This window comes from Athene noctua, chromosome 3, assembly GCF_965140245.1.
Source record: "Athene noctua chromosome 3, bAthNoc1.hap1.1, whole genome shotgun sequence".
Taxonomy (NCBI): domain Eukaryota; kingdom Metazoa; phylum Chordata; class Aves; order Strigiformes; family Strigidae; genus Athene; species Athene noctua.
The window spans coordinates 71,144,238-71,169,463 of record NC_134039.1 but is presented as its reverse complement, the minus strand read 5'-3'; the positions used below and the strand labels follow the sequence as shown (position 1 = coordinate 71,169,463).

Sequence of the window (25,226 nt, the reverse complement as noted above, 5' to 3'; positions counted from 1 at the left end):
CTAGTTAAAAGGATGAGCAAAGAGCATAACAAAAAACCTAGATGGGGCACCCCGCTGCTTTTCAGACAGTAGCCAGCAGCCACCAACAGCAGCCATCCAGGGATGGGTGTTTCTATGGCTGAAGCTTTGCAAGTTTTGCAAAGGAGTTTTAAAGAATTATGTAAACACAGACAAAATTTTGCAGGGAAAAAAAAAAAAAAAAACACCACAAAAACAAACAACAACCGAAGCTCAAAGCATTTAAGAACACTGCAGACAGTTACCACCTCTGTAATTTGTCCTTTCCCTGGAAACGGTTTGGGCATAAATACACCCATTTACAGTGGGATGCTTTCATTTACACCCTTCTGAGCAAGTCAGGCACATCTGGAGAAATCATCTTCACAGTATGTTACAAGACTAGAAGCACTTCTTGTAGGATGGGAAGACAGATGGCTAAAGGTAATCATGACAAGGAAATATAAAAATCACTAGAAGGGGAACAACAAACACATAATCCCTGTTCCTCACAATATAAAAACTAAAGATCACCCAGTAAAATGATCAGGAAACAGGTTTTAACAGAAAATAATTTCTGCAAGTGTGTCCATCTGAACAGTGGGAACCATGACCAGGCACTGGGGAAAGCAGAAATCTCAGAGTGGGATTAAACAAATTGACAGATTGAGGGGGCCATGGATTGTGGCATCATGGTTGGGGGAAGCCTGTAGTCCCAAAAGCCCTTAAATATCTGCCTGCTGGGAGCCGGGACAGTGAAAGAAGGGAAGGACCAGTCTGTACTTGTCCTGTTTCTCATATTCTTTCCTTAATATTTGTTACTAGGAAGAGCTAAAGTCGGAATATTAGTTTAGACATCCCTTTGGCCTCATATACTTTAGCAGGTCTGAGAGGGGATGCTTATGGCAGTAAATAAAACAAGCCGCTGTATAATCACCTGCAGCAGTCTCAAAACTGGACCTGGTGCCGGTTTTGGGCAGTGCAGTAGAGCCCTGACAAGCAAGCTCGCTTTCAGGGACGGATCCTGGCCATGCTGGGATGGGACGGAGCAGAGGGAGCCATGCTGGCCCAGCCAGGCTCCATTTAGCCTCGGGGGCAGGCAAGCATCGCTGCCTTGCTTAATGAGCTCCTGTAAACAGTAGCAGGGCAGGTCTTTTCTAAGTTTAAATTACTTAAACATGCAAAACAGTGGTTAAAATCATCCAGACTATTTTCTGCTATCTGTATGGCAGTTGGGCTCATTGATGTCATACATCAATAAAAGGGCCACTTAGGCTAATTGGAGGGTATACCTTAATTACCTACACATGGGCTGGATCAGTCAGCCCAGCAAAATCCCAGTCCCCGTGCAGCCTCCTAGCCCTAAAATGAGCCGTGCCAGGAGATGCTCTTTCACTGTTTACCTGCCTCTCCTTCAGACTCACTTCTCCCGAAACAGAAGGAAGTCAGTGTACTTTTTGACTAACAAACATATCCAAAAAGGGTGTGTTGTACCTCACAGAAACTGCAACTCACTCACAGAGCAGGATACACCCAAAAACTCCAGCAAGAATCAGCTTTTCCCAGAGGCTGGTTTTGTGCATATTATATTCAAGAAAACATTTTTATGAGAGACTGTTCCTGTCTGGAGAGATCAGTGCGAGGGAGCCCTCAGGCCCCCGTGGCAGCTCCCAGCCACCACTCCAGCTCTGCATCCACAAGAGCCCTCGTCTGCAGATCAAACCAGGCTCTCCTCCCAGGGCTTCACAGCTGGGTCTACCTTCCAGTTTACCTCTTAAGGAGGGTTTTTCATCAGGAGAAAAGCAGCCCTGACCAGATTTCTTCTGATAGATCCCAGGGTGAGGGACAGGGTAATCCTGGTGTCCATCTGGCCACGCTCTCCCTGCCTCCACTGGGCTCCTCTGAGTCCATTAAAATGAGGACCGGTGACTTTATGCCACAAGAATGGTGGAGATCTTAGTGTGTGGTGATTATCTTTAACACAAGGATGCCTGAGAGAAGAATAAGATGGAGGATGGTGTCAAATCAAAACACAGTTCAAGAGATGCAAAAGTAGCTTTCCCCATCGCGCTACACAAGTTTGGCTCAGGGAAAGCAATCACTATACTTTCTAAACCAAAATGCTAAATATTACAGGCTGCTTAGCCCAGTGCTACCTATTGTGCAAAGTCCTCCATACAGGTTTCCACACAAATGAGTGGTTTAAACATTTTGGTCACCTTTGATGATGTAGATGGCAAAAAAGGAACCCCAAGTGCAAGAACACAAGTTTAGTCTTGGCACCTGCCTCACAGTAACATTGGTATCCCTGCCTGGTGCCCCTGGGCAGTTAGGTATCAGCCAAACACAGCCACCTTTTGCTCTGACTGTGGCTGACATGGACTTTATGGATCTTCTCCAACGGTCTGAAGAGTGGCAGACCAAAGGGAGATAATGATTTCATGACTGTGACAGCCCATTTCCCAACTCTGAGCATTTTTAAACACACACAGACCATTGCATGAGCCCGACTCTAATGAGTCACCCTGTTTAGTTTGACTCATCTCTGCTCCTCACCAAATGCAAGCCAGTACAGGCCAAATCCTACCCAGTTGATACTGTCTCGTGAAAGCAACTGCAGCAAGCTGCTTCTCAGATTGTAAGGTTTTTGGGTGCAGCTGAGGAGTGCAGTGAAGGAACGCATGTGGATGCATCCTGTACACATGGTTTATCTCCACTCATTTTTTTTCCCACCCTCTGTCCTTTCTAAAACACTGATCTCCAGCCCTGTGGTTCTGACGAAACAAAGCAGGGGGAAAAGAGAAAAAGAGAACAATTGTGGACAAGGCATGAGGTAGCTCTAGATAAGATGGTGCCTGAAATTCCAGCAGCCTCCCTCGAGCCACGTCTCTCTTCTTCTTAGCAACATGCCTACTGGTGGGGCTGTACCTGTCCTTGCAAAGATAGAAATTGGGGTGGGTTTTTTGGAAGTGCAGCCAGAGTTATGAGTATAATACTCTGAAGCTAGCAAGGTTTCCTAAAGTGTGAGAGAGGCCGGAGACCAGCCTTTTCTATTCCTCCTCTTTGTTCAGATCAGGAATTTGCAATCCAAATCCCAGCCACACCAGGGCAGGCAATGAGCCCAGCTGCTGTGAGTAAGAAGCATCTTAAAGAGTTCATGAGGCTGCTTGCCAATGAGCTGCTGTGAGACAAGGTGAACTGAGCTCAAAAAAAACCCAGTATGTATGTAACACCATTAAGATAGCAAATAAAAAACCTATCCTGTAATGCAAAGGAATGTGATAGTTACTGACTGCTCCCCTATAGTTGCAAAGAGTCCTTGAAATATTAACAGGGTTATCAGCATTCACTTATCGGTTACAGTAGTGCCTAGATAATTTAAAGGACTGAGCCAAAGCTCATAAATATATACACTTTCTCAATGCAAAATCCTTACTATCAGATAATTTCTTACCTTTTTAACCAAAATTTGTTAATTTTTTTTTTTTAAAACAACCACCTCAAAAGGCAGAAATCTACATGGAATGAAGAACTAAAATTACTCAGCTATTTTTTCATTAGTTTATTACAATATTTTATTGCGCTCTGTGTGTTTCCAAGACAGGTGTTTTTAAACATGTTTACTGAATCTCCTGCGCTTTTGATGTTAGCGCAGTGCAGCTGCATTTTGCATCACAAAACCTGTGGTGGGTTCAAGCTGTAGAATTTCTAGGTGGCAGAACTTCATACAAATGAAAGCTGAGAGGCTTGTACCCACAGAAGTGTTGAGTGCTGACACAGTTGCCTACTTGGGTTAGGGGCTGAGTATTGCACACAGAGCACCGGAACAAACTCTCCCCTTAGTTTGAGTCAATGTGGTCACACAGGCCTAAGGGAGGGACAGCACAACCTTTTTATATGTTGAAAGGACTTTCTAGAGACTTTCTACCTTCCAGAAGGGACTAAACACAAGCATGGGCAAACTTAGAGAATCTCCTCCAAGAAGCTGCAGCTGCCAAGGGCAGAGCGTGAACCCACGTAATTAGTGCCTCCTCTTTTACACTGTCCCTGATACCTGTCCAACCATGTGCTGAACTGTTCCAGCACAAGGTAATAAAAATCCTACTTTAAAAAAAAACAACAAAAAATAAGTATTTTTCTTTAGGCTTTGGTTGCAACCTAAACTAATCTAAGGGCTGGCTGCCACAGTCCCTCTCCTCCTCTGCACTGGCACTCATCTCATACTGCATTGAACTGTTTCTTCATGATAGGTCAGAAGATCTTTGTTTCCTTGTTTTTTATCGGTAGTTTGGCTTTTTATCAACTTTCATTCTCCCTTGCACTGTCTCTGATTTTGTTTGATGGACTGAGCTCTTTCTTCATGCTAAGTCAGAACTTTGGGGGTTTTTTAATGGCGGGTTGGCTTTTTAGCAACTTGGTTGCTGGAAACAGCCCAGCACAAGGTCATAGAGGTGCTGGGAAGGGAAGGACTGTAACAGCCAGAAGCAAGATTGGCTCAGATTTGCTGCAACTTGCAGCCTATGACATTTGTGAATAACTTCCAGCCCCATTCATTTATCTGCTGAACCATGCTGCCTTGTGGATCCTTTATCTTCTTTTGATACCAAGTTTAGGAGAAGATAGCAATGCTGTTACCAACACACAACAAGTTACACAAGCTCAGGCAGTTCAAAGGGCTAATTGCATTTACAATTTGTTAATATGTGTGTTTAATTTCTGCAGCAAAAAGAGAACAGGAAATAATTTTCCCACCAACAAGTTCCATTTTCTGTTCAAGGAAGCTTCTCAAGGAAGTGTGTTGTATATACACAATACTAGTTATAAACTATCAAGCTTTCATTAATTTATCAAGCTTCATCTTAAACCCAGCTAGACTTCACAGAGAGGTTGTTCCAGAAGTTTGCTTCCCTAAAGGTTTCAAACCACCTTCTAACATCCCACCTAATTCTATTGAGAGTCAGTTCACTTACAGATTTTTTCCTTTAAACTGCCCTGCTTTTACCTTTGTTTTATGTAAGTACTTCAGAGAGGTATGTAGCAATCACAGTCCTCTTTGGCTTTCATTCTGCAGAACGAAAGATGAAATCTTCTACCATAAATGATACCTCCAGTGAAACAAATTCTCTGTTCCCCAGCTTGTCCTCTTTACAATATAAATTAATTTTTCTTGACTAAGAACTATCAGAATAGTACAGAGATGAGATATTTGCAGTGCCTTGTACAACAGCATGTAATACCTCACTTTCTTTAATAAACCCGTTCCACTTAAAAATCCCCTGTGGTGGAAGCTCCATGCGCCAATGCATTTTTCAGCTGGTCTGTTGCTTCCATCTTTCTGAACCAACTCAAACACATAGACAGTGGTTGGACAAGAAAAGTAAATCACCCAAATAATGTAATTTCAGAAAATGGAATAATTTTCCATTCCAATATTTGATAAACACTTTAAATACTAGGTAAGTAGGTGAAGGGCCCATCATCAGAGAGAGGGCAGCACGGTCCTGGCACATCACACTCAGGTAACAATATATGGCTTTCCTCAGAGAAGTGGCAGAGCTGCCTCTAAACAAATAGCAACACACGATCCAACCGAAGGAAATGCAAGAGGTGCTGAAACACCATCACATGGAGGCTAACCTTTTCCAAGTGATTTTGTGACTCATAAATTATTGTAGAGAAAATTAAATGCTATGAATGCCTAAGAACAGAAATGGAAAAGAAATTAAGATGTCTAATAAGGAACAGAAGCAGTAGTGGTTTCTTAGTGTGGGATTATTAATTATTGTGCTTTCCAAAAGCGATTAAATTACCCTGAAGCTCTAATGGATCAGCATCTCATCTGCTAGAGGACCAGCTCTCAGTTGTGAGCTCGAGCCCCCGCCCTAGGACCTGAGCATCTCTGCAAGGTGCCTATGCCTGTTGGCCTGTCCAACCACACCAGGAGGGTGGAGCACGCGTTCAACAGCAAAAAACCCATCCTCAGAACAGACCAACCACAAACGAGCTGCTGACTGTTGGAAGTGGGAATCAGGGAGGGATGACACTGGTCAAGAGGGATGACAAAACCACACAGATCCCTGCTTTTAATAATCACCGTATCATAAAAGGGAAAATTACTGCAAAAAATGAAAAAGCATTGGAAATGCAAACAGAGATGCATGGCTGTAAAAATCACCAGGCTGAGCTCTCTGCTGAGTACATGGAGGGATTCAGTGACCCTAAGGGAGCCTTACCTGCTGAATGAGCCAAGAATACGCCTTGCTGGGTATTAGGCAATGTCGTGTAATATGACTACAGCAGTAAGCACAAAGTCTCTACAGTAGAAAGAACAACACTGCAAATTTCACAACTGCTGAAATCTCAAACTGATTTCTGTAAAATTCAGTTTCAGCACAGGAATAAAATTTATAATTAGTCTTTTCTTATCACTAGTCATTTATAACAGTTCATTTAAATACCTGAAAATGCACAATATCCCAACTTTACACAGCGCTCAGACAGTTATCCTGTATGATCAGTATGGGATGTGTAGAGAGTGAGTAAAGTTGTTTACCCCATTGGATGCTTTCCTGTTTGAGAATGATGGCAAATTTGAAACCTAAGTTGTCACCTTACTTTCCTTCTAGGCCTTGAAAGGAGCAAAGAGATCTTTTGACAGCTAAAGTCTGATCAAAGAGATGCAGAGCAAAACCACAGGGAGTCACTGACACCACCTCAGAGCAGAAGAAATGGTCTCTCCTAGAGGACTTTCCCCCAGAAAAAAAAAAGGGTGGATGCTCAACTGCCACCGGTGGTGTGAAGAATTTTATCTGATTATCTCAGTACCTCCACTTCAGTACACTCTGATGCATGCTGGCTAAGCCAGGGAGTGAATCAGTCATCTCAGCTTAAGAAATCCCCAACCACTTGACAGGGGACATATTTTAAAAGTAGATTGAACAAAAGTTTGTAAAACTCATTCATACAAAACAGGTTCACTGCAGAGAATAGAAAAAATGTCCTTTCCTCTCGGTTCTCACCTGAGTTTATTGCCATTAATTGGTCATGTCCATCAACGCTGTTGGTAGTAAATAGGAATTTCTTAGTTTAAAGCCTCTTAAAGCGGAATAAAGTCCCAGACACTGCTATTAGCTGAGCCATAAGGGAGCTAAAGCATGAAGGAACTAGCCAGTAAAGGCAACTGCAACTTGTCACGAGGGACAGGAAAAAAATATAGTCAACATCTACACCCAAACTGGGTCAAATTCCCAGTTCATGGGTACAGGTGTTGTTCCCACAGACTACAAAGATGACAAGCACTGACATTCAGTGTGCACCATGCCCTGTGACCTGCGGCTGGCTACAGACATCCCACAACTGCCTGTGCCAGGCAGCAAAACCTCTGCGGGACTGTCACCACCTCATGCCATGGCCCCCTAGACCCTGTGCAAGGAGAGGGACAAAGGATTGTGGCTGCAAAACCTCTGGAAGCTGCAGCTGGCATCCAGCACCACTGAGGTCCCAACCAGTCCCAAAACCAGCCACTGGAAGTGCATCACCTGCATGGGTGACACAATGGCTGTCACCAGTTCACCGGGAGCATCTCACAGGGCATTCTTGGACAGGATGGACCATGCCCCTCACCTTGGGCCAACACACCCATCTAATAGCAAGTAACAGTACAGTGGTCAGAAAAGGGTGAAGGGTGGATGAGAAAACTGCTCTGCCTCCCCAAAGGCAAGAGGGAAGGCAGTGAAAAAGGATGCTGCCACACCATTGGCAAGCACTGTGCCTGGTGGGCAACTGCCAGCCGGCTCCCTGCACCTGGTGGAAACACCATCAGCCAGGCCTGGGGCACCACCATTCCTATCTGGCGGGCAGGCAGTCAGTCGATGTATGGTGATCATCCTAATTATTTACAGCAGGTATTACAAAAGCAGCCCCCGCGAGATCTCCGCTGCACACAGCCTTGTACAAACTTGTAGCAGGCAAACTCCACAGACACAGCACCTCATTACAAAACAGACCCAATGAACATGAAGGGAAATGGGAGAAGAAGATAAGTGAGAAGGAAAGAGGAACACCAGCATGTTTTGTGTAAGAAGCTTGTAGAATCCACCAGGTCCTAAAATGTACCCAGGGTTCCCACTTTGCATAGCCTGTGCAAACAAGAGCACCTGCTGTCAGCAGCTTGGTCAACAAACCCAAGTGTTAGATTTCCAAACTCACTGAGGAATAACGTTGGGAGGACCTAAAAGTTAACCTGACTTACCTAACATTCCAAAAAACTCACAGCAATCTGCCCACATCACTTTAGCTCATAATGATTCCTTCTGCGAACAGCCTGCAAAACCAACCAGAAGGCACCAGCAGGTTTCGTGATCTCAAGAAACTGAAGTTAAGACAGGATTTAAACTAGCAGGCAATTATCTGCCCAGATGGAGAGCTCATCAACAGAGCACACTTTGCTAAATTACACTGTGTCAATAAAAGAAGGCCAACATCAGAAATATACCCCGTGAGAAGGGAAACAGAGTCAACCAACAGGACAGTTTGACCCAGTCGTTGCTGCCAAGAGGCTTTTACTGTATGTGTCAGGACAATGTCGGCTAGTTGTAGCGTCAGTGAGCACATTGCGGGAAAAGCCACAGGATCCAAGGGACGAGCAGCAACACGTTGGTAATTACTAGCAAGTCTATCATCACAGCAAACTGCAGTGAGAAAGAGGATTAAACAGTAGGCGAAGATGGGTTGAACTCTGGGTATTTAGCAGTGCTATTTAAGTCTGAGCCCATGAATCCTTCCATAACTGAGCCTTTAGCCCATCTGGGGGCTGCTCCACATAAAAGTAAAATACATTTACAAATAGTCAAAGCCAGAAGACAAACAAACCTGCTCTGATCAATAGGAAAGTAGTCCCTGGGAAGCCCCAGGGTTCTTGTTTATTTTACCATTGAGTTCCCAGGTGGGAAAAGCTGAGTACCCAGCTACAGCCAGAACTGACCTAGTCCTGACATGGCCTGAACAGTTCACGATCCAGCTTTTATTATGGCCTAAAACAAATCCAGAAGCTGAGGGTCAAAGCCAGACTGCCCACACCACTGCTCAGCTGAAGCGGAGGTGCCCACATACACCAACGTGAGCCAGAGTGCCTTCCTATCTGGCGCCCTGCAAGCGTGAGCATGACCCTGTAGCTTATGGCACTTGCCAGGAGATGGGAAATGTGAGTCCCACAACAGCTTCTGTACCTTATTCAGCTCCTCTTTAATGTATAGCACAGTAAGAGCTTTGAGATCAAGGGCTGGAGCCCAGCCCATCTTTGCCCTAGCTAAGTGTCCTGATCGTTATGCTGAGTGAAGTGCCCAGGCTGTAGCGGGATGGTATTTCAAGTACTCCCACTTCATAGGACACTTAATTGTCTAAAAGAGGATACCGCTGCAGGGAACAGGCACCTAAAAATGAGGCACTGTGGCATTTGATGGTAAGATATAAGTCCTCTATTGGACCTAAGCTGTGAAAGGTGACAAATGCCTCTTTCTAACCATGCTGAGCTGTGCCTGCAGTGTCTGGAGGCTGGAAATCACACCCTGCTAAAGCAATCAATGCACTAAGGTGGGACAGCTTTTACATGATTTAAAATAAATTCAGATTGCTAAATAAATAAATAAATAAATTTTAAAAATAAAAATCACAGCTTGGATGTTAAAGGGTCTCCTTTAGAAACAGACCCAGCATGAACATTGCTGCAAACACACAAGTAAATGAGGGGCTGGGCTGGGCTGGTTCCTGGAAAGTCCAAAAGTGCTGTGACAGGAATTCGATCCAATAAACTCAATGACTTGCTAACATAATAGGGTCAAGGAGTCTGATCTGGAACTAGTGAAAGGAAAGAGAAAATCCAACCAATCCAGCAGCAAAATCTGTACACATGATGCATGCTCTGGTGGCATGGCAGCCACAGAGAATCACCTTGAGTACATTTGCTTCCAAACCTAACAGCCCAGTGGGATTTAACAGCAAAGACAGGCTGCTAGATGCTGGCCATCACATATGTGAAACTCCAATCTGATAATACAGTCCCTGATTTGCCCTTTTTGGTGGGTTCCAGATGCTTTTGATTCTCACTGAAACTGGACCTAGCCCACAGACTCCATAGCAGGCAGGAGATGCTGTGTTGACAATGGTTGTCAACGATGGCCTCTCCTTCTCTCTCCTTCAAAAAGTGCTGAAATTTTCTGACCAGATGCGTCATTTCCAAAAGTGCTGGAGACCTGACAGAAACCAGCATTTATCATGCGTTCGGCAATGGTGTTGAAAACAGATTACTTTCCTTTGTATTTGATAAGCATAACATGTCTATGTTTATTATGTGGTCCCCTGAGGATTTATTACAGGTTTACCGTTTCATTTATTTGCTTTTTTTGTGCTTGGCAAGTGTAAACACTGGAATAAATACGAAGGTGGTTACAGCTTAGGAGCATTAACGACTTGTTGAAACAAAGTCCAAAAGTTTTTCTTTCTCTCCAGCAAATCCTACTTTTCTGTCCAACTGCTTTTTTTTCAAGTGTGAAGATCATCTTTCTGAAGTATTTTAAAATTTTATTTCTTTGTTGAATGCCAAATCCCCATAAAAGCATACTTTCCCCCTTCATTCACTCAAACTCTTGACAATATTTAAAGTTTCTCCTAACATTATTCATGGCAAAACATTTTCCTGTTTGCATATTATAGCCTCCCCTATCCTTTCCATCTTGTCTGCTAAGCCTGTTACTACAGGTAGTTTTCTGTAACAGAAATAAGTACAATCATTGCTACAAAAGAAAACAAACCCTTCCGTCCTGGCACATATTCAGGGTGCGTTCATCCCACAGAACTTTAGCCACCTAACAACAAGGCAGGTAGCCCAAGTCAGTCATTTATGTTCCCTCTGTAATCCATGGGGCAAGATGGGCATCTCCAACCAACAGCCCTCATGCCTATCAACCAATCATGGCCACAACCTACATGACCACCTTTGGAGAGATACCTGATTTCTTGGGCAGATCATGGTAGGTGATACAAATCTGACCATAAGAGCCAAGCTGTAATACCTTTGTTAACACTGTTTCAATCCAACAAAATCAATGCATTGCAATGAAATCTCAGCCAAAGTGTATGCACCTGGGCTTTATAAAAAAGGTGTTAGGGAAATCTCGCCAAACAATCAACAGATCACTCGATGGCAGATTTCAAAATTTTCCATGAAGATTGCATCCTGCCCCATTTGGAAACTTGTGTTGCATCTATAAATAGTTCGGTGTTTTTCAGCACTGGAAAAAGAGCTTCACCGGGGAAGGGGGGGGGGGCGGAATAATACTGTCACTTGATACAGAAACACAAAGTGGCAAAACTGAACTTAAACCGGTCTCAGATGTTCTTGCTTTCAAGTGGACAGCCACTGTGAACAAGGCTTTGAAGAACCAAGCCTCTTGTCAATTTGTTCTGTACTCTGATTTATTCAATCTTTGGACCAAACAGTCTTAAAAAAAAAGAGCAGGCAACAAAAAAAGTCTATCATTCATAAAAGACAGCACTGCCATACTTCTTCCTTACATGGCAAAGTAGATGTCAGAATAGCTGGGAGTACTATTTTACCAAAACCCATCATCATTCCCACAGATACCAGGACAGAAAAACTATAATATGGAATATTGCCAAAAAGGGTCATTAGATCTGATTTGAATATCTTCAGCTTTTCTAACCCTCCTACGTTTCCTAAAGACTCTCTGTAGATATTTTTGGAAATACAAGTCAGTATGCCAAAGGAAGCCAAGAGAGACAGTTGCCCAAATCCTGTAAATTAGCCAATACCGAGGTAAGCAGGTAAGTTGTTTTGTTACCTCAAGCGCTCAAACGTAGAGAGTCTGTCCCCACCAACTGGGTCTCAAAATCCTGAGGGCTTATAAAAGAGAGGGAGAAGGGATGGAAAGCATAGATCTTGTGTCTGATATTTGATCCTCCCCTTACTCATCCTCCATGCATGAGCGTTACAGCTAGAGTTGCCTACACTGCTAAATATTGAAAAGGTATTTGTAGCATGTAGGTTTAGAAGAGCTTTCTGCTTCATGCTTGCTTTTTTTTCTGCCCAGAAAGTAATTCTGCTCCCAACTTCTAGAGTGGTCACGTTCCTGGACTCTTTGTATCAGTCTCACCTGATGCATGAGGGAATCAAGGGACCCAGTGAAACCACAAGCCTAACCCATGCTACTGTGCAGGCATTGCTGTCTGTACCCAAAATAACCAGATGAAAGAGAGCTCAGCCATGCCAATGTATGCAGAAGCTACACATCTGGCTGAACTGTAAACACCGTTACAGGTGTTGCATGTTATCACATGCCCCTGAACCCATGAACCCTGAGCACCCAGCAAGCCAAAACACTGGAGACGGTCTGTCAGCTGAAGGGGTGCCTGGCGGACCTGCGGCACACTCCAGGGACACCACAGATGAGTCTCCCCAACCCTTCCTTAAAGATGCTGTGAGACACCAGGGCCACACTCTGACCAGACTGGTGTAAATGTGAGGACACCACAGGATTCCCATCCAAGCATCTACTAAGGGTCTCACCAGCAAGCATCCTACCGGAAGAGGGGTGAGAACACTACCTACTTTCACTTAATGTCATACCCAGCATTACATTCCTCAGTCATGGAATGTCTGAGAAAATCTATTCAGCTCAAAGACGGGAGTCAACAATGAAAGGGAGTTTCAAGATATTAAGTATATACACTCAAGGAAAATGAACCATTTGATGAGCAAATGTAAAACTATACACTTTATCAGCAGCCAGCCACTTCCTCAGGTAGCACTTGGGACGTTGGAGATAACAAAGTATAAAATCCCACTGCTTCACATCACCTACTTACCCCACCACTACTGCGGGTTTACTATCATCCTAACATCCAAACCTAGAAAACTGTTCCTGTATTCTAAACAAAGGGTTCTTTTGCCATTACCCTTGACAACAATTCAATGTTTATCCTGTATTTGGCAGTTTGCAGCAGGCTCGGCAACCCCAGCCTAAACCAATTCCGAACTGCAAGCAAACATGTGACCAGAACAGAACAAAAGAGGATTCTTCCCAACCCACAAGTGCAAGTCAGAAGTAAGAGCACTTCAGTAACTTCTAAGAGGGAAGCAAATCACAACAAGGGAATACATCAAGGAAACCGATTTCATTAATACACCTGAAGCTTAAAAAGTACTAAAAAAACATTTTTAAATTACCGATCCAATTAAAAAATTATTATTACAACTATCTCTCCATGAGCAAATAATTTGCAAATAGGGCAAAAAGTTTTCCAGGTAATCACACCATCATATTCCCTAAATTCAATTTCTTTCTCTTGAGACTTGTTATCAAGTAAAGCCTAGTAGATCTGCATACATTTCAACCACTGAGACATACTAAGGTAGTAATATCTCATTAAAAACTGTGGAGGAAAAAATGGTAATATACAGCCTGCACACAGACAGAAACAGGGAGAAACAAACATTTTTAGGCATAGCTATGTTGCATAGTAGCATTTTCTGAAAGAAGCTGACTGACAGAATAGCTTTTATCTGAGATAAAACAGCTCATTTACGTTTTAAAGTGTTCTGTGGTAAACATTTCTTTATTACTACAGATCACCATTTTAGCAAAGAAATTGCTTATTTACAGTAGCTTGAGCTGCAGGTAACTCCCTATGTTATTTATTTACATGCAGAAGATATCTTTTATCTCAACTAAAAAGTTGAGACAAACTAAATATTTTCCTCCCATAGCCATAGACATTTTCCTGTCTTTTGAAACAAAAATACACCACTCCTATGAAATCCAGGGATGAAGTGGAAGGGAATCCCACAGGAAAGCAACAAGGCAGCCACAGCTTTTATCGGCTGGAACAGATCATATAGCTGAAGAGGGGAAGTCACATTCATGCAGGCTGGAGGGACGCACAGCTAAAATACATCTCACCTATAGAATAGATTAGAATATAAAACCTATATGGATGCAATAAAGGATTTAGATAGCCACAGCAGATCCAGGAGCTACCCTAACTTTAAAATGATGGCCACTACTCTAGATTTGCTATTGTAGGAAAATAATGTAAACGTTCAAAACCACTGCCACTAACCATTATCAGTCATCTTTCACTTCAGTCTTACTTAATACACAAAGTAACAACTAGGGGTGCAATCCCCCAGCTCGCGGTATCACACCATCTTTCTAACCGAGGTCCCTCATCATTGCCTCCCTGGTCTTTGCAGCCCTTGAGCCGCTCCCTTCTCTCCTCTCGTCTTAGTGCAGGAAGCATGCGTGAAGTGCAAGCGCCCAAGGTCCCTGGAAATGCCAGCCTGCAAAAGCCCTGCAACCACTCGGGAGGAGGGTGAGAAGAGCCTCCACCCCTCCGTTTCCACCATCTCCTAATTCTATAACCCACAGGGATCCCACCTCAGCCACCTGCAGGAATGTGTTTCCCACGGGGTGAGGGGTCCACAGAGAGCAAGTTCAGGTGCTAATTGCTCTGGCTGACCCTGAAAGCAAGCCCTCGCAGGCAGCCAGAAGCACTGCTCCTAGAAGAACCAGTTGCCCTGCGGATCTGCCCCACAAAACTCACAAAGGCCCAGCAGCCCCATCCGCTCTGCTCCCCAAAGGCAGGGGCACGAGGCCAGGGCGCATCCGATGGTGCCGAGGCACCTGGCCCACATCCCAAGTGGTTGCCCCACGCTTGCCCTCCACACCCAAAGGTGCCCCTGTGCTTACAGAGACACCTTCTCCTTGGAGTTTCTTTTTTCCCCTTTATTCTCAAATCATCTTCACACACACAAACAACCCCCCAGTGCCTTGCACCTCAGGCACAGCTGTGGCCTTACCTTTACCAGAAGGGCTAAACAGAAGTATTGCATCATCTGTTACATTTGTATGGAGAAGGCACAGAGCTGACGATCCAGGGTCATTAGCACAATGACTTTTAAATTACAATAATAATGAAAATCCTTTACCAAGCCATGAGTAAAAATCCCATAAGTTTACTGCAACACAAATGAGCTCTATCTTAATTTGTATTTGCTGATAGTCAATAACCTTACTGAATGGCACTGGAGATTAAAAGCCAAAGAAATGTAAAAGGTGATACTTGACCTTGCATGGCCTCAGAAACGCTTGGGTGTCTATCCCTCACTGCGTGGGGAGCACTACTTTCCCAAAATTCTATATTCTATGTTGTATAATGATATTTTACATTTATCTGGACCGCTCGAAAGCTGTAGGATCCAGTCAGGTTGGGTTTTGTCTGCATTGGTGTATTAGGCTGGGTTCCCAGAGGAGTTTGTACACACATCTATTGAGCTGTCGTTGATGATAAGTGGGACTACTTGTGGCAGCACAGTCAAGCAGGTGCCAGCAGCATTTGCAATGTGACACCCAGGCAAAGTTGTGCAACATTTGTTCGAAGCTGAGGCTAGCACCAGCCTTCCCCCACCCGCACCAGCGGGGACTGTGGTGTATGTTTAACACAGGCAAACGCATTGTGACTTGAGCAATGTTTAACCCACTTTTTGACTAAATAAATATCAATTTAACATTATCATGAATATCACTGTGAACAAAAAGTAATAGTTTTTAATGAGCCTGTCAATTTAAGCCCCATATTTATTAGTAACACTAAGAAATCACAGACTGATCGACCCTTGAACACCTGTTTCAGAAGCCCAGAGTAAAATCCTGTCTCCTTGGAAAGCAGGGGCAAGATCTGAGCAGGACCCAGATTTCGCCCCAATTATTAAAACAACATAAACCTAACGACACAATGTGCAGGCATGGGAATATAAAGCCAAGCTCTGCCTTTATGTAGAAAACCCTCGAATGTACAACAGTAAAAAGAGAATGTGTCTTTTTAAGGGACCCCTGGATTAACTTCATCCAAAAGAGATCCAGTTTGTTCACTCAGACGGCTCTGCACGACAGGTACGGGCAGAGGGGCACCCGGAGAGATTCTCTTCAAAAGAGATCGACTTCAAAAGCTCCCTCTGGATCCAAAGCAAAATGCTAATATCCACACCACCCACCTTCTCCCTCCTCTGCTTGGGTGGGTTCCTGACCGACTGTGGGGGCACAGCCCAGCAGGTACCGCCACACCAGGACAAAGGCAGAGCCATGCACGTACGTGCCCAGCCTGCCCAGGGCTGCCCACTATGCCATGTAGCTTCTGGTAACGTTTACACTGTTAGTTTTAAATGCCAAGTGTGACGTTCTCAGGTTTTATTAAAGTTACTATGTCTATTTGCTTGGTTTTCACGATTCCTAAAGTTTTGTTTATAAGCAGAATGCCAAAATTACTGTGCTTAATCATCCCCATTTCAAATGAAAGAATGCTGTTTTTTGTCAAGTATCAAACTCTCAAAGTAATTCAATTGAGCAGCGTGGCTCCTCACTAGCATCGCACACACTCACATGGCTCTGCAGCACAACACATTGCTAGGTGGAAATAAGATTTTTTTATAGCAGCAGTATTACTTCCCAGACACATACAGATCAAATTCCCCAAGTTCGGAAGGAGCTCAAATCCTTTCCTGACCTGAAGAGCAGCTGTTAGTAGGGCAGGGCTTTGTGTTTGTCTGGGTTGAGAGGTTAACGGCTAGTCCATAGACAGTTTTTCAGTTAACAGGCAGGTCATTTTAGCAGATGATTTGCAGATATTTTGCAACACTTAGAGATAACCCTGTGGAGTACTTCTGTCTGAGCTGCTTCTCTGACTTTTTTTTTTTTTTTTTTAAAGACTGAATCAGATAAACCAGAGAAAGCAGGCAGGTGACACTTTCCTGGACTAATCACACACTGCCAAACTCTGCCCTTTCCATTTCCAGAGAGTGAACTTCAAATTAACGTCACATGGAGTTCAGTGCTTGTCAAAACTATTTTAAAGTCCAACCCATAAGAATATATAATCTTTCAAATACCTTTCAAAAAGCAGACAGCCAGTTTTGGTCAACATCACAGCAGAGTTTCAAAGTTCACACCTTCAGCAAACATGAAAATGATGCTGGCATGATCAAGCTCCTTACTTAAGGATCAAGCTCTGTTACTTAAGAAAACGGGTCTTCATTCCTACCTGAGAATTCATCCACTTAAACTTCAGTGTAAATCATTAGACTGAGAAAGGAATAGTAAGTCACCCATTTTTCTGTTCTGAACACACTCTTCATCTAGTGTAACAAAACAACTTTTCCAAGTTTTGTGCTCCAAGATGAGTTCTTATCTTCTGCTACCAGATAAAGAGCTACTGGTACAGACAGTGACCATGCAATTATCTGCACCTTAATCCAAATGTTTTTCTTTAAGGTCACAAGCCAACTGTCTGTTTTTTCTGCAAGTCCTCACAGGACATGGAAACAACATTTATGAGCTACCTTACCACATTAGCTGCCCCCTAGCATTTTGGATGAACCAGGAGTGGCTCGTCAGGTGATGCACTGCAGTAAATTCAGTCAGCTCAGTTAATATCACTTTCATTTTCCTGAAGCAAAAAGGACCTCAGGGAGAGCATGGTTCACTCCCCCGAGGCCCTGCTGCACGCCATGACTACTTCCAGTAAAACAAGCACTGCCAGGATTATTATGCCACAGTTTATAATTTTTTTAATACAACCATCCAAAAAGAAGCATCCCCTAAAATGTCATTTTACGTACCTAGTACTTTCAGTTATTTTATTCCAAAGACAATACAAATACTAGTTTTAGATTGCAGAGAGTGACGCAGCGAGGATTGTACCTGGTTAAACCTTTGAAAGTCAACAGAAGTATGGGATCAGGTCCACAGTAAACTTTATAGAGTGGCACCTGCAGAGGAAATTACCCATTGTATGACTGATGCCACAATTAGAGGTGTAAAAAGTAATTCAGTGATAAACAAGCAACGGAGCAGAAAAATAATAATATCCTAAGAGCATGTATGTGCTTATATAAAAGTGTATATTGGACCATATCAAACAGTCTTAACACAGAGACACAAATTCTCCAACGAAGTTAATGGTACAGTACACGTACCTCTCCCCTTCTCTCCCCCCCTGCAACAGCACTGATTTTGGGGCTGCATTTGCCCAGTATCTGCCCCTAGCACTACTAAAGCAACGCCAGTGCAATTAGCTGTGTTACACAGCTATTACACAGCCATAACTCATTGCTTTCAGCATCACCATTTCCCACAGGAACACACGCCAGCAATACAAGCCAGCACAGCTCCACCAGCATCACATTCACCTGGGCCACACCAGCCAAGACCTGGTCTGGGGTCTAAGGATCTACCAGCCAAACCTCCCGATATGCAGAAGGGAATACATATGCTTTGTTGCTAAAACAGCAGAGATACCAAATCCAAACTTTTTTTATTTTTTAAAGAGGAAAAAAAAGAGGGGAGATGGCATTACAGATACATGTGCATTCCCTCTGTCTTTGCAAGTTACATCATTTATTACCTTTATGCAACATAAGAAAACCTTTAGCCACGGTACTACCTCAACTGAGGGAGTATATACCTTTCCAAATACACTCGGATTTAGTTTTCTGATCCACATAACAATTACAACCACTTCAATCCACAGCACATGGGCTTGACACATTTTTGTGGTTCCTCTTTAAAAAATTCACAGATAAATTGCTGCTTCAAGAAACTGAAAGCTGCACACTAAACTGCAAGTGGGTTACCTCTGCCCATGCCCCCACGCTGGTCTGACCAAGCAAAATTACATGCTTTATTAACCTCGAAAGCTTGCTTACCTGAGACTGACACTTTCATAAGGGCTTCCAGGGGTCTGTTGTTGTCCAGATCGCGACTGAGTTTGAGTTCCCCAGTGGCAGAGTCCAAAAGGAGCAAGTTCAATTCATTGCCTTGCACAAAGGTGTAGGCCAGGCTGTCAGACACATCAGGATCATGAGCTGGGATCTTGCCAATCACACCGGAGGGGAAGCTGTTGGATTTGTTGGTCACATAGTTATTGAAGAGGATCTGGAAGTCCTGCAGCACGGGTGGGTTATCATTCTGGTCCAAGAGGCGGATGTGCACTGTTGCCCTGCTCACGAGAGGGGCTGAAGTGGCTTGCACCACGATCACGTACTCCGTCCGGCTCTCATAATCCAGGTCCATTAGGGCCGTGAGGTCTCCATTGAGCAAGTCTAGTTGGAAGACCTCAGGGATGTTCCCCTCTACAATCTGGTACATGATCTGTGCATTGGTCCCCTCGTCAGGGTCAGCTGCACTGATCCGTGCCACAATAGAGCCTACGGGGCTGTTCTCCTCCACAAAGATGTCAAACTCATCCTTCTCAAAGACAGGGGGGTTGTCGTTGATGTCCAGCACAGTCACTTGGATATCCACAGATGCTTTCAGTGGTGGGCTGCCCCTGTCCACAGCAAAGGCCCGCAGGCTGTAGACAGCCACATTCTCGCGGTCCAGTTTGCGCAGAGTCCGTATCACTCCGGAAGTGGGTTCGATGTAGAAGTCTCCATCTCCATCGTCACCACCTTGGAAGGTGTAGAGGAGACGGCCATTGAGGCCCGAGTCACGGTCAGTGGCAGACAGCTGCAGGACGCTGGTGGAGAGTGGCACATCCTCAAAAACCGAGCCCTGGTAGCGGTCACGCAGGAAGTGGGGCGCGTTGTCATTGGCATCCAGGATGAGGATCTCGACGTAGGTGGTGTCCGATTTCTGGGGGATGCCATTGTCATGGGCTGTAATGGCCAACGTGTAGGAGGCCTGGTCCTCATAGTCTAGCTCCATCAGGGTGGTGATGGTGCCCGTGTCAGGGTCTATGCGGAACTGGGGGATGTTATCATCCAAAATGTAAGTGATTCTTGCATTCTCCCCTGTGTCTTCATCGGTGGCACTGATGGTGACAATAGAGGTGCCAATGGGCTTGTCCTCGCTGACACTCACTGTGTAGTGGGAGCTCTGGAAGACTGGGCGGTGCGTGTTGGCATCTGTGATGTTGATGAAGACCTGGACAGTGTCGAAACGAGTGCCGTCAGAGGCGGTGACTGTGAGCACATACTGCCTTTCCTGCTTGTAATCCAGGGGCAAGGCCAGCGTGATCAGCCCCCCTCCGCTCTGACTGGTGATAGCAAAACGGTTCCTGGTGTTGCCACTGGTGATCTGGTAAGTCACAACACTGTTAACGTCCCTGTCCACTGCTGTCAGGGTCAGCACACTGCTACCCACAGCCGCATCCTCGTTCAGCCTGAGGTGATACACCTTCTCCGTGAAGGTGGGGTTGTTGTCGTTCACGTCAAGGACAGTGATAGACACGCTGGCTGAGGAGGTCATGACTGGCACACCATGGTCCCTGGCCTCCACCCCAAAGTGATAGTTCTCCACAGTCTCTCGGTCCAGCTCTGCAGCCACCGTAATCCACCCTGTGCTGTTGTTGATCTGAAAAGGGAACCCAGAGTCACCTGCTACAGGGGCACCACCGGTGGACGGTGCCATCTCTACGAGTTTGTACTCCAGGCGGGCGTTCTCCCCAGAGTCAGCATCCACAGCCTGGATGTGCAGCACCGAGTAGCCCAGAGGAACGTTCTCCAGCACCGTGGCCTGGAAGGGAGTGCTCACAAAAATGGGGGCATTGTCATTCACGTCCACAACCTGCACCGACACCATGCCACTGGAGTTGATCAAGGGAGGCCTACCCCCATCCTGGGCTTTGATCCGGAGCGTGTACTCCCGAATAGTCTCATAATCCAGAGGGTTGATCAGGTCAATGGCGCCGGAGAAAGAATGGATGTAGAACTGGCCTTTCAGGTTGCCACTCACAATGCTGTAGTGCACCTGGGCATTGCTGCCCCGGTCCCGATCTGTAGCCTGCACCTGCATTATCTGGCTGTTCACAGGGGCATCCTCTGGCACCTGGACCAGGTAGCGCTTCTCACTGAACTGAGGGTAGTTGTCATTCTCATCCTCTACAGTGATGTGCACCATAGCTGTGGCGCTGCGTGGTCCTGGATCCTTGCCCTGGTCGTTGGCTTCCACCACCAGGTGGTACTCGGAGACCTCCTCGCGGTCCACCGGGGCTCGGGTCCTCACAACCCCCGAGCGTGGGTCAATCTCAAAGACCCCGTCGCCAGCTCCCGGCTCCAGCAGGCGGTAAAGCATGTTGGCGTTGGCCGGGGCATCGCCGTCGGTGGCGCGGATGGTCAGCACCTCGTAACCCACCTCCAGGTTCTCACGGATGCTCTCCCGGTACTCGGGCTGCTCAAACACCGGCTCGTGGTCGTTGGTGTCGCTCACGGTCACCGTCAGGTAGGTGGTGGCCGAGCGGCGGCGCGGGGAGCCGTGGTCGGAGGCGGTCACCTTCAGCACGTGGGTGTCCTTCGTCTCCCGGTCGAGGCTGCGGGCCGTGACCACGCCGCCCGTCTCGGCGTCGATGGAGAAGTAGTCGTTGGAGCGCTCGTCGAAGAGCGCCTCCATGGAGTACGCCAGCCGGCCGGCCTCCCCCTCGTCGGGGTCCTGGGCCCGCAGCACGATGACGGCCGTGCCGGCCGGCTCGTTCTCGGGGATGGAGACTTGGTAGCTGGGCAGCTGGAACTGCGGGGGGCTGTTGAGGCTCCGCGCCCGCCGCGCTCCCGGCCGCCCGCCGCCCTCCTCCGCCGCCGGCGGGGCGCAGCCGGTGGCGGCTCCGCGGGGCTCGGCGGCCGCCCGCTGCCGGGCGCGGCGCGGACAGGGCCCGCCACGGGGCCCGCGGGGCTCGGCGGGCGGAGCGCGGGGCGGCGCGGCCCCCGCCGCCCTCAGGCGCCCGGCGGGCGGCAGCGCCGGCGGATCGGCGGCGGCGGAGGGGGCGGCGGCGACGCGGCGCCCCGCGGCCCCCGGGGGCAGGTGGCGGAGCGGGGCGGCGCGGGGCGGGCGCAGCTCCCCGCCGCCCGCCGGCGCCAGGGCGCAGAGCAGCGCGGCCCAGGACAGGCAGGCGGCGGCGGACAGCCGCAGCATCTCCGGAGCTCAGCGGGCAGCGGTGCCGGGCAGAGAGCTGCCGCACAATCCATCCACCCGCCGGGCTGCCCGCCCGCCCTCATCCATCAGCCGCCGGCTCGGCCGCCCCCCGCCCCCCCGCCGCCCGGGCGCCGCCGGCCCGGAGCCCCGCGCCCCGTCCCCGTCCCCGGGCAGCGGGCTGGAGAGCTCCAACTTTTCCACCTTAAACTTTGAAGTGAGTTCAAAATGGCTCCTCTCCTCCTCCTCCTCCCGCTGCCGCTCCCGAGAAGGTGATTAGCATAAACCTGCTGCTCGTCTCCTTCGCTCTCCCCCCCCTCAAAAAAATAAAATTAAATACCAAAGTCCCCTCCCGCGGCGCGGCCGGCCCCCGGGCGGAGCGGTCCCGCGTGGCTGCGCGACACGGCCGAGCCGCCGCGTCCCGTCTTGTCCCGTCCCGTTCTGTTCCGTTCCTGCCGCCCCGCTCCGCTCCCCTCGTTTCCGCGGCGGCGCTGAGCAGCGCAGGCTGCGCGGAGCGCGGCGGGCGCTGCCCGGGGCGGGGTTTCCTGCCGGCCCCGCCCGGCCCCTCCCGGGCGGCGGCGGTGGCGGCGGCGGGGGCCGGGCCGGGTCTGGCCCCGCGGGGCTCCCGCCCCGCCGCTCGGCGCCTCTCGGCGGCCGGCCCCGGCCCCGCGCCCCGGCGGCCGGGAGAGCGGCCCGCCCCGGCGGGGGGGCTGCGCGGGGCGGAGGCTGCGCGGCGGCGGACGGAACAGGTACCGCTGCCCGACAGAACCGGCGCTCCGAGGGCGGAGGTGCCGCGGGAAGGCGCCGCGGCCGCTTCCCCGCGACGGAGCCACCTGTCGCCCCGGATCCGCCGTCCAGAACAAAGTCAAACGGAATGTTACTTCATTTCTTTTTATTCTCCCAAGGGAAGGGGGGGGAAGGGGGGTGTGGGCGCATAAAATTAGTTTTCCGGGCAAAACCGGCATCATGTGCCGGACTGAGGCGCCGCCGGGGACCCGGCGCGGGCCCTGCTGACCCGCTCCCGCTCCGCTCCGCGCCGCGCAGAACAGCAGGTAGGACCTGGAGCCCGGAATGAAAGACTTCTCGGAGGCAATTGCAAATAATTATATACCAGATGCAAACTTAGGTAGTTTGTGGGAAGAAGCAAAGCCAAACCCCGCATGTAAATGTTGCAGTGGTGATTATAATGTCGGTTCTGCAAATTTATGCTAAACACTATCTGTTTACTTTTTTCTCCGTGCTGTGCGCGCTGAAGCGCAGCGCCCCGGCTGCCTCCTCATCCCTGCGGCTGCAGTGGCCTCTTGTGGGTACGGCGAGAAGGACGCGGGCAGCGCGGCCCGGCCGCGGCGGCTGCGCGGGGCGCGGGAGCTGCGCGCCGGGGGAGGAGGGTCGGGGGAACCCCCCCTCGGCGCTCATGGTGCCGTCGGCGGCAAACACCGATGCCAACCGACAGAGACCTTGCGTGCAGGAGCTTCACGCACGAAGGAGGACGGGGAGTGGCGAGCAATAAGCCACCAGAGGTTGCGACTGGGGTTTTGCGAAGCGCTGTGCCTTCTAAGAGCTGGAAGGCAACTTTCAGTCATCTGTTACTGTCAGTTCAGGCTCTTCAGCACTTATGAGAAGACAGAAAAAAACAGATTCTTTCTACTGCTTTCATCCCCGGAACTGCGTTATTGCAAGGGAAAAGAAAAACCCCACCTGGATTATTGCCAATATATCTGTCAGGGGAAAAAAAAAAAAAAAATAAATTCGTTTTGGAAGATGTTTAGCTGATTCAGCTTTACTCAATTTGATTTTTTTTTCTTTAAATGGAGTTTAGAATCTTAGCTTTTCAGATCCTCTGATAAAAATGATAGTTCATGAAAAGGAAAGAAATAGGTTAAAAAAAAATTAAACATAACCTCCCCTTTATCAAGTTTGAGTGGATGTAGTGATCTGTTTTATACTCCAGGAATCAACCAATTCACTCTGTAGCTCATATCAATATTAACTTGTAAAACCTGTAAATCATATCAATATTAACTTGGGATCTGCATAACAAAACCCTAGTTTAAGTCCATACTTTTCTTACTTCTCTCTACATTTTCTTGCTGCAATGCCTAATGCCTACATTTTGAAAAAAAAGATTTTGTTACGAAATAATCCTTTTCCATGACTTTTAAAAAAACGAGATCCAAGTACGAGTTTCCAGAGGTTTTGTTAGATAAAATAGATCTGCAAGAAAAGACGGTTTAAGCATGTTTTTTCTTTCCATCTTGTTGCAACAAGAAACAACATCCACAAGTCAGGAAAGGGAAGATATTGTAAAAGCACCTGTATGAACCCAATTATGTGCTTAATTACACAAAATCCTTCATCCTACTGCTGTTTGTGTGACTTGCACTCTATTTTCAGTTATTTTGTCTTGTTTATCTGATGTGTTTCACTGGTTTTCCATTAATTGTATAATCCCTATTTTTCCTTTCATGTGTTACACCACTTGTCATATAATTTTACCATAAAAATAGATTTCGAATACAAAATGGTGAATATAGTGTTGAAACGCAAGGCCAATTCCTTGCCCTAGTGAAAGGACTGGGTTATTCAACACATTGACAACTCGAATTGTTTTTCAGACATAGGTAGTGGTGAGATGTCTCATGCCTGTTCCTGTATTGCTCTGAACAGAAAGGGGATCGCTGCTTGGCCAGAGGCTGGGGCTGGCGAGATCCATTTCTGTTGCTGCTGTGGGTCCAGAAGAGTCAGGGGAGGCAACGGTGAAACCAACAGTTGGTAAAGGCAACTCAAGGTGGGGAGGAAAATCAGAATTACATCTGTCTTGTGTTTTAACTGGCAGGTTTTCAATGGAGGCTGATCCTTCTAAGAAAATCACATACTTTCTTTGGCTCTGATTCTGCTGATTTTCCCATATAAGCTGCCTTTTCTATAGAAGAAATCACACTGACATCACCATGATGAGCAACGTCCATAAAAATATGCAAGTGGGCGAGGTTTTGCCTGACCGTGTGTTTCCTTGGTACTAATCGATGACATATTCATTTCACAGTTCAAAAAATGCTCTGTTTCGACTTGTCTGAGAGTGAAGTATTTCAAGTTTCTTTCCAAAGTGAATTGAAAACAAAGCTGAGAAGCAAAAGGGAAAAAAAAAAAAAAAAAAAGATAGCATTGTTATCCAGCTCCACTCAGTGCTCAGCTCAGCTCTAAAAAGAATGTAATTAAACTTTAAGGGATTTTCTTAAAACTTGAAGTTTACAAGAC

General features: G+C 47.0%; 1 protein-coding gene across 1 annotated transcript in view; it reads right to left on the bottom strand.

The window, feature by feature from the left end:
* CELSR1 (cadherin EGF LAG seven-pass G-type receptor 1) overlaps positions 1-22,073 on the bottom strand; it is a 173,875-nt gene extending 151,802 nt beyond the window's left edge. Inside the window, exon 1 of the mRNA XM_074901601.1 lies at positions 18,773-22,073. Coding sequence (XP_074757702.1) covers positions 18,773-21,971 — 3,199 coding nt within the window. The 5' untranslated portion in view covers positions 21,972-22,073. The remainder of the gene's footprint in view (positions 1-18,772) is intronic.
* Positions 22,074-25,226: the final 3,153 nt, after the last annotated feature.